Source organism: Ammodytes marinus, assembly GCF_949987685.1.
Source record: "Ammodytes marinus genome assembly, chromosome: 17".
Taxonomy (NCBI): Eukaryota; Metazoa; Chordata; class Actinopteri; order Uranoscopiformes; family Ammodytidae; genus Ammodytes; species Ammodytes marinus.
Genome location: NC_137221.1, coordinates 23,962,480 through 23,975,522, shown reverse-complemented (window position 1 = coordinate 23,975,522; position 13,043 = coordinate 23,962,480). Strand labels below are relative to the sequence as shown.

Below are 13,043 nucleotides of genomic sequence, written 5' to 3'. Positions count from 1 at the left end.
GCAGTTATCTAGAAAATGTTGGAAAACCAAAAACAGATTTTTTTTACCCATCAGTCCATGTTCTACATTTGAACATTTGTACTGTTATATATTGAATACATCTCGAAAAGGATTAGGAAATGATCACATTCTGTTTTATTCACATTTCACATAACGTCTCAACTGTTTCTGAATTCCCCTCCCCTTAAATTGCATAGTGCATCTTTAATATTTGAATTATAAGTCTGTGATATAATGCATGTCACTTATTCGGTTTTTGTGGCCTTCTGTATGCAATCATTTGAACCCACAGTCTACCTGTGCAAATATTCTACACAGTAACCAAGACATTTCTCGAAAGAACAACCCAGAGCATGAAAGACTAAGCCCCGGATCAAATTTTCTTTGAGAAGCTTTATTTTCTTACAAATAATAATAATGATATTTTTTTCCCCCCTAAATAATGCAAATTCTTGGAGCAGGGGTCTCCAACCAGTAGCTCGCGAGGGGCGGGTTTCAAGTAGCTCGCCTGATAGGTTGACCAACTATTGATTTTTTTTTTTTTAAGTTTAAAATCCATCAACGGTAACAGCCCAACATCCAAAAAGTTGAATTTGCACTTTGATGTGCATACAAATGTTATGTGTATGGTCCATTATATGTCTTTAGTGTCTGCATAATGCACCAGAACAGTAGAAGTTTTCTTTAATTGTATTTTGTACTGTCTGCATGTTTTTACAACATTTGTACATGCACATAGCAAACAAAATTCCACAACTGTAAGGTCAGCTGTCTGTTGTATTCATTAAAAAGTTGTTTATTTCTTTAATGCGTATTGGCATCTTTGAGCCAAATACCCCCAAAATGTTCACCTGGACAGTGACCACCTTGACTCAGATATGTCCTGGGGGGTACACTGATTTGCGTCACAATTAGAAGTGTAGTATAGACATTGATGTACATTTTCAGTGATGTAAATGTGGCCCAAAAGAAGTGCAAAGTAGTGATGTTTTCTTGGACCTTTGATGGGAAATCATTTTTTATAAGCATTAGGTATGCAATTTCACACGTGTACAAACAGAAAGCTTAATTCAGTTGGTGTGTGCGATGTAAATAAATATAGGCCTAAGCGATGCAAGTAGCTCTTGGCCACTATAATTTTTTCTAAGTAGCTCTCAGTTGAAAAAAGGTTGGAGACCCTTGCCGTAAAGGGAAATCCAAAGAGAACTGCCATTCAATGCCCACACACTCTGCAGCCTGTGTTCACCTCACTCAAGAGTCAGAGCAGCTGGCAGATGACTGATCAGGAGCCATCATGTTTCGCACACAAGGTTCAACTCACAAGTTTTTTTTTGTTTTTATTAAAATAACAAATTCCTTGGAAGACAGCAGATATGATCGATGTACAGGCTTAGAATTAACTTAAATTAAAAACTTTGAAAATCATAATTATTAAATTAAACGATAATTTGGGTTGCCTATATGTCCTTCTTTTCGTTAAGTGCTTTCTTTCTTCGTTGTGCTACTTCTGGGAACATCCTACGAAACCACATTTATGAGTTATTCAGTTTACCATTCTCATATGGTCAGAGGAAAAAGAGCTGTAATAACTGAACCCAAAAAGCAAATACATAGATACAACTGAGGCTATATTTTCCGGTCAAATCAGACGTTCTGTCATTTTGGTAATAACAGTTAAGACTGCACTGTATTGAAAACTGTCGGCACACTAAATAATTACACTTCTAAACTGCACTGCACACACCTATTAAAGAGGTGTATTGTGCTGAAAGGGCATGTTTACAGGTACCTAATTCAAATGAGCTTTTTGGGTTCAGTTGTTTGAGGTTCTCCTGTTCAGACTTGACTGTTTGATAAGGAACTCTACTCCCTCTAGTTTAGTCAAAAGAAATTGAGATCATGGAAGTCAAAATAGCCTCTGTACACCATTCCACATCAGCCCTTTATAAATCAAATTTCACTTAAAAAAAACAAAAAATAAGGCAGAAATATTCAAACAAAAGCCGTCCATTTCCAGACATTGTATGGTTATCTTCTGGGGGGGGGGGGGCGATCCGTGTCTCTCATCGGTGGATTCTCTGGCACGTGATGAGATATTCGGGAAAAGCTTGCGTGTCATTGAAGATGACAAACATGGTGGGCTTGGTGATGTCGTCCGTCACGCTGTCGTATCTGAGGGGAGTGTCTCCGCTGTCCTTGAGCGGGGCCGTCTTCATGGAGTGGCAGCCTTTGGTGTAGTCTCCCGTCAGCACCCGAGACACAAACACAAACTTGTGTCCGTCTGCGTTGGACGGAGAATACTGCTCCTGGACAGACAGCGAAGAGTTGACGGCGAAATACACGCCCTGACCGTAGACGGTGGCTGTGTGTGGAGAGAGAAACCAAGATGTCATATAAAAGTGAAACCATAAGCTGCCGCGTTTCCACCTAAACTACAGGGAACTTTGAGTTTCAAGGAACTCCTCGACCACAAACCTTTTAGTTCCTGGGCCACGATGGCTGTGTGTGTGTTTACCACCGGGGGTCTGAAGTCCCGGGGAGTTCGGGCATATCAGGCCGATTACGGAGGACGCTCATGTTGTGCTATTGCTGTACGCTTTTTATTCAACCTCAAAGGTTCCTGAACCTTTGCAAAGTCCTACCCCCTGAGGAGGATCTGTTTCTGGGGTAAGAAAAGTTCCGGGAACTACAGTTTAGAGCCTGGTTCCTGCGGTGGAAACACGGCTTAAGAGATGTTGAAAGGTTGAGTCAGCGATTCTGGAGTATGCTTGTTGTCAATGTTTTTTTTTGGTCAAAATCAGTGACCTCAGTGTTAATACACAGCCTATGCTCTGCAAACAAGCATGTTGCTAGCCAATTTGGGCCCCTTTGTCTCACATATCCTTTGTTTACATACCAGTTTACACAGTCTATGCTGTGTATTAACACCATTTTTTTTGCGCACAAACACAGTACAGACAGGTAGCTGATCGTGCGGAGATATTCACAGATATTGACACAAAGGGATTTTGACGAGAAGCGTTCTCCAGAATCCCGGACTCCCCCTTTTAACTGGGCCAGACAAGGCAACAACAACAACATACCGTTCTTTCCACAGAAGCTTCGGTTGAATCCGTGGACGCAGATCTCTTTGACCACCGTGTCACTTGTGCCGTGGTAGAGGGTGCGCTCGATTTCGGGATACGTGGCGCGCTGGATGACGCTGGCCTTCTTCAACTTGTACTGATTGTACAGCAGTCGATTCATGAGCTTCTCCACCTGGGGAAGATTTTTTTTTTGAGTGATATCAAAGACACCCCACTAATACGATGCACAATATGCAGTTGGGTTCTTTTTTACCTTTATGATACGGATCTTGCTGTGGTATTCCTGTATCGTCTCGTAGAAATTCTTCACCACGTTCTGAAATTCATCAGACTCCTCATCAACTCTGGTGACTTCGGGCATGTTGGACAGCAGAGAGTATTCCTCTTCTGTTGACAAAGGATTGAGTTGAGAAGAGATACGATTAGGTTATTTTTACGATGTATATCATTCATCAACATAGGTATAAGGCCCTTGATCTTGCAGATGGCCCTAAAAGATTATCAGACAGGTCGAAAATATCTGTGTGCATCAATAAATAATATTTGAATAAGTTATATGAGGTACAAACACAAATATACATTTTTTTACTTTTCCTTATCATCATCTTTAATAATTGCAGCCTACCGTAGCATCAATGTATCCCTAGAAAAAGAAGCTAAAGCTTTTTAGCAAGCTAGCTAGATAACAGAACTTTGCTGCACATTTAAATGTACATTGTGACCACGAAATGTCAACGATTAAACAGCAGAGTCCAAGATAAGCTTTTATATTTTGGCGCTTTGATAAAGAAAAGAGACATCACATTTGAAAATGAAGTCTTAGTTTGCCATATTTAGTTTTGTATTCAGCTATATTTTTGACTCGTCTGATCATCTTTTAATCACATTTAATGAGTTTTTCTGGGCTCCACACACAGAAGCATCGCTCAGTTGATAACAAAAAAACGCCCTACAACAAAATAAAGTGGCCCCTTACCTGGTACATCCTCATTCAAGTCCTCTAAAGCGATCAACTTCCTGGAGATTTTCACAGATTTCCTAGTAGCTTTATTGAGCTCTTGCATCTTCTCAAAGTTTACGACGTGGAGCTGATTGTCTAGCAAGATATCGATCGACGTCAGCTTCAGTCTCCAGATATTCTCGAGGAAAACGGTGGCGTCGGGGCAATAAGGCGTCACGTCTTTAGAGAGCGGGTCGTGATGCGACCATTTGATAGTTCTGAGGATCTCGCGGTCGGCTACGGTGTTGGGCATTTTCTCCAACATTAGCTTGACGTCGCATATCGCCCCGTTCACAAAGTCCTTGAAGCCGGAGACAGTGATGATGCTGCCCTGGATCTGAATCTCCACGCCGTGCTTCCTTTTGACCAGCTCAAGACACCTTTTGTCGTACTCAGACAAGTTCCTCAAACATCTGTGCTCCAACTTCTCCTCCACTTGTCTCTGGGTGACCTTCTTACCGAAGGCTATGTCCACTCGTATCAGGTCACAGCTATAGCCCGCAAACACTACCAGCTGTAAGGTGTTGGCTGCTTTGATGGCGTCTTGTATGGACACTTTGGCGCCCTTGCCCACCGTAGGGCTCGTGACAGTACCAGTGGAAGACGACTCATGTTGGATCATTGACTTGGACAGCTCCAAAGCTTTTTGCAGCTGTTCCTCCTCATCCTCCAGTGACCAATGGCTCGTTTCCATTGAGTACTGGATGGCTAGAGACAGCTGGGCGTCTTCTTCGAGCTCACTAGAAAGGCCCACGGCTCCATCGTTCTGCATGTGTGTCACACTTGTAGCGCCCCCTTCATCTGAGGGCTGGGAAGAGTCTGCAACTAAGACATCACAGCCCTGGTCTGTCAGGCCGGTTGGTTCGTCCGCCGTGTACAGGTCCAAGTTATCCATGTCATCAAGTTGGTCGGAATCCTGGTCACTTTCGTCGATCGCCGAGACGATTCTCTTTGCCTCGGCTAAAAGGCCTACAAATAGAGAGAGCGGGTTGTTGGAGAATGCACTAGACATGTGAGAAATGTATTGAGGTTGATAGACTTTAGATAGTACCTGTGTCTGCAGCTCCATTGTCATCCGTTTGCATTGGATCAGATTTTAATTCCTGGGGAGAACCATCTAAAGTCTCTCTCGGGAAGTTTCTCTCGGACAACATCGTCCATGCGGTTTGGAAAATGTCCTGAAATGATAAATACAATGCGTCTGTGAACACTGAATGTTTTTGCAACAGGGAAACCAAAAATGTCTTTTTGTTTGTATTGATTAGAAGGTTCTGACTCGATGCTAAAATGTTGCTAAACTGTCGATGCTAAACTAAACTGTTAGTATATATAAAAAAAATTACATTTACAAATATCAGTGGTTTTGCATAATACAGCACACAAACCAATTGAGAATATGTCATTTCGTAATGGCTGACTGCTTTTCATAAGTTTAATGATGTATTTTTAACTTTTGTAGGAAGGTAGGCAAAGGGAAACAATAACTATGATAAATAACATCTATTCTGTCCTATAGACCTGCAGCCTTTTAGACGGTGTGACATTCGGTCTGCTTTACACACATTTCACTTCAAGCAAATCCAACTAAATGAAAAAGTCAACAAAAAATCTACTGAACTATAGGTGTGAAAGCAAGCTAAGATAGAAAACAAGTACAGAGAAGCTTAAACAATCTAGGAGGCAAGAATTGTTCAGAAACACAGCCAACATCAGCGTTTCACTGCTGGTTAACCTGCTGGCCTCGGGGGCTAGACTGTACAAGGCTTCAAGGCTGACGGCTCATCAAAACGGAGGACGACTGGTATAACTGGCCAATTGAGAGATTTGACTATTGTAGCTGTAGAGACACAGAGGAGCTAAGAAGATAAGCAGGACTTTAGCTTTTACCTGGTGTGCTAGGTATTCCCATGGCACGTGCTTGGTGCTGATGTAGACAGAGAACTTAGTCTCCATCTGCTTGAGGATGCTCACACACTCCGTATCACAGAAGAAGCGCGTCACTCCGGGAGCGTTGACCGTGATGGTTCTGGTGCAGATGGAGGACACCACGCCTTGCAACACCTCCTCAGCCATTTGACAAGCGATAGCCAGGCCCTGGATCTAATGGGGGCATGTACACAAAATCATTAAAGACCTACTTCGCCGGTGGGAATATGAATGTGTGTTGAATTCTGAGATCCTATTTAGTATAAATGTGCAAAAAAAAAATTAAATTGGTTCATCCTAGCCTGAGAAAAGGCAGAAAGAGTGTTTTATGGTCTCACTGTCTAACCCTACATTTTCCTTACTGCGACATCACAGTAAGGGCTAGGATTAACAGGACAGCTGGGCCAAGGGAAGACTGAGGGAAGAAAAACCTCATTCATTATATTATAATAGTGATTTTATAATGATAGAACGTCTGTTCCGTATGGGTGAAGTATTCCTTTAAAGATGTGAAATTAAAGAACACACAAGTTAAAACAAAAAAACATTCAATCACCATTGTACGGAGAGTTAGGGCCACAGGAGATGGGAGAAAGAAAATGGGAGGAGGATGTTTTTTGAATTATTGTTCACTTAGAAAATAAAGACAACATTTCCAAAGTAGAGTCGAAATACAATATCGAGGAAAAAGACAAAATATAATGTTGAGATTAAACTCGACAGTTAGAGACTGTCTTACAGGTGGAAAGATGTTTACAGATTTGAATTTCGGGGTCAATAACTCATAAGAAAAGCATTATTAAAAATCACAAACTTTGCTACAACCTAATTCTTACCAAAACCTGACGTCATCTCAGCTCCACTTATTACTGCACTGCACTGTATACATTGAATATTTTTTGCTTCGGTGTTGCGCTAATACAGCGCTCTCGTCTCACAGCCAACTGCTCACAGAGAGTAATGTTACTAGTCGAGCTAAGAGGACGTCTGGTTTCGGCAAAAATTCGGTTGTAGCCCACATCTGGCTTATGACGAAAGCAAAGATGCATCGTTTGTGTTGTCACGACGTTTTGCTTATCAGTTATGGATCAAAGAATTTAAAATGTAACATCTTTCCAACTTCTTTCTCTTCTGTGGCTCTAATACTCTTCTTTGCCAATGACATTTACACTGCACCACATACCTTTAACCCACAAACGTCCTCTGCTTCGAGTGGAAAGATGGACACTTGGGCCATGTCTGCCAACAGTTGATGACAATGGTTCTGGATGTATGTCAGCTGGCCTGGCTCCATGGAGATGACCGTCTCCCTTTCAATGGGCGTGGTGAGAAACGTCAAGATGGCGGCCTGCTTCTCACTCTCCATCCCTTTCAGGGTCAACACGTGGATGTCCCCGCCTCGCTCCGGCACCTTGACGGAGGTGAAGCCCAGAGCCTGCAGGAACTCCGACCATTCTCTGCAGTAGAACATGCACTCGTACTCGTTGTCCATCGGTATGCTGAAGTGACACAGCTGGGTTTTCAAAAAGCTACAGGCCTGGTTAGCCCAGTTGTGAGACACGGAGGTGACCACGACATCACAGTCCGATACGGTGTACATAGAGGGAGACCCGGTCTGAGTCATGGTGTGCAGCAGCCGCTCCTTCACATCTGCTCTCTCCAAGAACTGAGCCTGGTCCGGCTCCAGGGTCAAATGAGTCTCAAACATTTTGCCAAAAAAGTCAGCGATGACGTGTTTAACCTGCTCCGATGTTTGTCTGTCAGCTCCCGTGACGTGCACGCCGTCGTCTTTGATGGCGATAGTGCAATTTGGGTAGGTCTTCTCGGTGTCCTGTTTCAAGGTGCTGAGTTGAAACAAAGCCAGTTTGACCGGGTTAGCGACAGCAATGTGGCTATACAGTGCATAGCCTTCCTCCTCCATTTCATCCTCCATGACTGTGTGGGCGGGCTGTACCACTGCGTCCACTGCAAGAGGCTCCGAGGCCGTTAGAGGGGAGGGCTGGCTGTCTGCCTCCGCCGCGGGAGGACCTGTCTGCATATGAATGTCACTTTGATCCTCTGAGTTACTTTCAGTGGTAGCCTGGCCTCCACTGGCCGTGTCTTGTAATGGTGGACTTTGTGTCGGTTGAAGAAAGTCAAAGTAAGGCGTCACTGCCAGATCAGCATCCTCCAGTTTGTGTGTCTGAGCCAGCACAGGGCCCACAGCTGACGTAAGGAAGACATGTATTTGGGTTGATTAAAGGAAAACAAAGAAGAGACTTAATCAGAGTTTTAAAGGTGCAGTGTGTAGTTAAGGTGTATTTTGGCGGCAGCTAGTGGTGAAAGTTCTAGATTGCAACGCTCCCTTGTTAACCACTCCTGTTTGGAGAATTTACAGAAGTTATACGGTGGCCATCGAGGACAAGAAGCCTGTTACTCAAGATAGCATCATCCACCACTGCCTCAAATCTTCCCACAGTATCAAGTGATGAGGTGAAGATGTATTAATATGTATTTATTTATTCTATAGTACTTCTTCTTGATCTTCCAACAGGCGCATTTCGCCAGGACACCCACTAGCCTATATATAAATAATAAAAAAACGTGTAAGGCTGTTAAGTTGGTCTGTTCTGTGCTACTGTAGAAACATGGTTCCTAGTCATATGTAGATATAAAACGCTTATTCTAAAAAGGTAATAAAAATACCTTTATTTAGTTTAGAGTCTAATCAAAACATACTTATAAATATTATATTCCATTTCGAAACCAAGCCTGTTCTGTAGAGCGCCAATTCCTTTTACACAGGGCACTTTTAAAAAGGTTGTATATTCCAAAACTTACATTCATAACTGACAAATGACACCTTGGCCGTGCCCTCTGAAAGCATTGTGACCTCCTTGACCTTCCGATCACCACCTCCCTTGTTCTCAAAGTACGAGGTGAGCACATCCTGAGTGGTGCCAGGGTGCAGGTTCTGCACCAAGATGGAGTCAGTTTCCTCAATTTGCTCCAGAGTTACCGCAGCTCCGTCCAGTTTCCTCGTGGAGATTTTAGCACTGATGCTTGAGAAATCTACAGAACAAATGAAAAAAAAAAACATTAACAAATATCATGAAAAAATTATGAAAAAGAAAAAAAAAATATCTTCATAATTTGTGTTGTAAAAACAAACTTCCAGAAGATGCTGTAAACGCTTTCAAGAACAGGTTGGATGAATGTTGTTTATCAAGGGACGTCATTTACAATTATAAAGCTACTTTGTTATTTTTTCATTTATGCAATAGAGGATTTTGCATACTGTACCAGAATGGTTTCAAAACATTTAAAATAAAAGATGTCATGAAGGAAAAGTAAAATTTTGGATATATGGAAACCCTCCAAAAAGATTGTTATGATCTGAAAAAAAGGAGATTTGGACAGACCTTTGGAGAGCGGTTGGCTGAGGTGAATGAGGACCAGCTGTCTCTCCGGTGAGGGCTGCAGGCTGTAGTCGGGCACGTTGAGCCCCATCATGTTCTCCACATAGAGCTCTATCATCTCAGTGCTGGTGCCAGGGTTGGTCCCCATCAGCAGCAGCCTGCAGCGGTCCTTTGAGGCCGGCCTCCTCACACTCAGCTCCACGTTATGCAGAACATGGTGGCCCTTAGACAGCACCTGGGCAGCAACTGTCCAAATGATGGTAGAAGTAAAAGAGTTGGGGATTCAGATACAATTTGTTAATGACTGGAATGCAACATTATAATAAAAAGGGAAACTTTTTTTAAACATTAATATGGGTCCTACACCATGAAAACAGTTTGTAGTAAAACCCCAAATTACAATTTTTAACCTTAACATTAGCATAATATGTGACCTTTAAATGAGCATTTTCTGTTTAGTACAGTGCTGCTTTGCTTTTGCTTTAGTGCTTCTGGGGGGGAAGGAAGGGGTGATGTTCAAAAGTTTAAACTGAAAAGGGGGGTCTGGGTCATTGTAGAGAGAACATGTATGAACTCAATTCTAAATTCCACTTGCTGTTTCACAAACTAAAGTGTCTGTATGAAGTTGTGACTTAAACAGGATACTGTACACATTCCATCTTAGTGCAGAGCAGACTATGACAGTGATGCCAATGATATGCTTTTGCAATTAATGTGACTTCATGTTTTTTGGGGGGGGGATAAAACACATGCTATAGTGCCAATGCAGCTAATGTCAAAGGCTTAAAAAAAACAAACGTTGACAAATGTAGTAGTGCTTCTAGGTTTCCACTTGCCTTCTGCCTCTTCAAACAGCAGTATGGCATGGTCTCCCTTCTTGTCCACAGAGACCAGCGGGCCTCCTCCAGAGCGCCTCTTGTTCTCAAAGTAGAGGAACAGCAGCTCCTCGTCCACTCCTGCAGGCAGCGCCAGCACCTCCACAGTCCTGTCCTCCGGGCTTTCAACAGGCATCCTGAGGGACAATACAATACACACACTGGTTACACTACGCCAGATTGAATGGTTCGCGTTGTCATTCTTTTACAGCTTCCTGGCTCTAGTTTAGCAGAAGTGCACTTTCTGCTCTCCTGGGGGGGGGGGCCTGCCTGGGCCTAATGGATAAGGCTGAAAGCACTAAGGACTTGGCAAGAATTCTGTATCATCATCATCATCGATCGCCTCTCCAAGTAGAATTCCCCAAAAATGTAGCTGGAAAGAGTTTTTGAAAATGACACGTTCTCCTTTAAATGTGTTAAATATCAGCATTGGTCAAGATGAGAGGAGCTGGGCAGCTGAACTGTGTTTAACCTAGGCCCTGGGGAACTGTGGTGGTTCAATATTCTGATATTTTAGGGACCAAACCATTTGATCAAAAAGAAGAATTTATCCATAGTGTATGATATTGCAGCTCAACATAGACAACTGAGTGTCAAATGTTCACGTTGAGATGTCATTGTTGGGAGTGTCTAATGTTGCCATGAATGCCACTTAAATGTATAACAAACGCACACACCGCGTCAGAATATTTGATACCTTAGATTGTACATATTGGAAATTGATGAGGATTTTATTGTAGTAAAACATTGCACTCAAATCAAATCTATGACCGTAGGATAATATTTTGATAAATATGACTGATAACGCTGATATTTACTGACTTTTTTTTTTAATGATGTGCATGTTGCCCACTCACAGAAAATAACACTGTTTAGTTGCCTCTCTGTTGCTGCAGCTCAGTCCTGTAGGCCTACATGCATCTTTTTTTTTTCTCAATAACATGATTTCAGTGATTAAATAGCCTACTACTAGATGTTGCACAGAGAAGTGCAACCTGTTATATACTATCTATAGTATGCTGGGCTGTCCACACACACGTCAACAAGTGTTAAGCATTGAATTTAAAAATAAAAGTTGATTCAAGTCAAACTAACGCCGATTCAGATACAGTTAAACATGTCATTGACTTCAAACTGTAGAATTGTGGCCAATCCCTCAACTTTTTTAGTTATCTTTTGTTTCAACACAACGTTTTTTATACTTTTACTCATGAGAATATTTCACAGCAGCACGTTTCTCAAGTAGCCTACACTTTGAAATAAACAACAGCATTCGAGTTTAAAGCTTATTTCAAGATTAATTTGTGTAGGCTATACGTAGAGTTTGTAAAGAGTGTCCATGGCCTACACCCACCACTACTCAAACATGTTGATAAGCTACCTAACAGGAAGCTCGGCCTGCATTCAAATAGCAGAATTTATGCTGGTTTATTTGCTACCAGAAACATTTTAAGAATATGTTTTACACACAACAGTTACGTTAGCGCTGTGTGTTGTAACGTTAGCGTTTAATCTTATTCCTGCCCAGTTTAGCCTATCTGAAGTTCGTATCTGCTTTGTCATTTCTTTCCAACGAGAAAGTGAAAGCACTAGCTACATGTTGCCATGTTTGGACACTGGAGCTGTGTGTGTGTGAGCCATAGATAGTAGGCCTATATCACGCGACGAAAATAGAAAAAATATTCACCCGATACACTTTAACGAAGGACTAACCGCTGTTTGGAGCATTACTTACGTGTACTACAGAGGTAAACATTGGGGCTAAAAAGTCGTCCCGTGCAAACGTCTTGAAGTGCACTTCCTTGTTGTGGCGTTTGTTGAACAGCGGGTGGCGTCATCAGCTGGCACGTGTTAAAGGGGAACACACTCACTCAGGCGTCGAGCAGCAGTGATGTCTCCGTTTATTACCGTAAATCATTTCAAAAGCAATTATATTATTCAAAATGATATAGAATCATATACGCCATTAGGTCAATTTAGTACATATATCTATTAATCATAATTTCTTATTTTATTTCGCCTATAATTTGCTTAATATTTTGCATATCAATCCAACCTTGTGTTGTTTGTGTTTAGTGTGATGTAAAAAGCACTGCTTCAGGGGGCACTCCCATGTCGTTTTATTTTGAATACAATGTCAGAATAAAGGCTTCTTATCTGTCTCATCATGGTATCTTCTGCTTGGCCTGCTTTTGGTCTTTAGCTGCTAGTTAACTTGGATTTTGTCTCGTGACTTTTTACCTTTCCAGAACTGATATCTGGTTTGGACTTTGGAACAGACTTTATGAGCTGCCTGTCCCCTACTAAAGTTGTTGCTTCCTGCCTCCACTCTGATCTCTGCATTTCAGTCCTTCCTGACATAGACTTACAAAACATGATGTATTGTTAATAATGAAACTAACAAACAATTCCCACCATAATGCATCGATAATAATATTGCAATATATAATGATGTAGCACCCTGAAAGGGGCAATTTTGCATACAGAAGACTTTATTTATTTATTTCATAGGCCTATCATATAGGCTAAAATCCAGTCTTAATTTAAACAGGCATGTTGCTAGCCACGGTGTGCAACTTTGTATACTGTCTACATACCAGTTTACAGAGCCTGGGCTGTGTATTAACACTAGATATTTTTTTAAGCTACACACAGTACGGACAGGCAGGGGCGTCAGCTCACCCAATACCATACAGGGGCACAATAGGGCACCAAAAAAAAATGCGAGCGTGCGAAGCGCGCGAGCTAAGAAAATTTT

General features: G+C 42.0%; 1 protein-coding gene across 1 annotated transcript; it reads right to left on the bottom strand.

The window, feature by feature from the left end:
• Positions 1-873: 873 nt before the first annotated feature.
• On the bottom strand, positions 874-12,374 carry parp10 (poly(ADP-ribose) polymerase family member 10). The gene is made up of 12 exons (XM_080046037.1): positions 12,342-12,374; positions 12,021-12,180; positions 10,247-10,422; positions 9,414-9,656; positions 8,833-9,063; positions 7,196-8,217; positions 5,974-6,186; positions 5,138-5,264; positions 4,063-5,055; positions 3,340-3,473; positions 3,084-3,258; positions 874-2,362 (listed from the first exon to the last, which is right to left on the bottom strand). Exons 3-12 carry the CDS (start codon positions 10,419-10,421, stop codon positions 2,064-2,066), a joined length of 3,612 nt encoding a protein of 1,203 aa, XP_079902163.1. The 5' UTR covers position 10,422; positions 12,021-12,180; positions 12,342-12,374; the 3' UTR covers positions 874-2,063.
• Between the last annotated feature and the right edge of the window lie 669 nt (positions 12,375-13,043).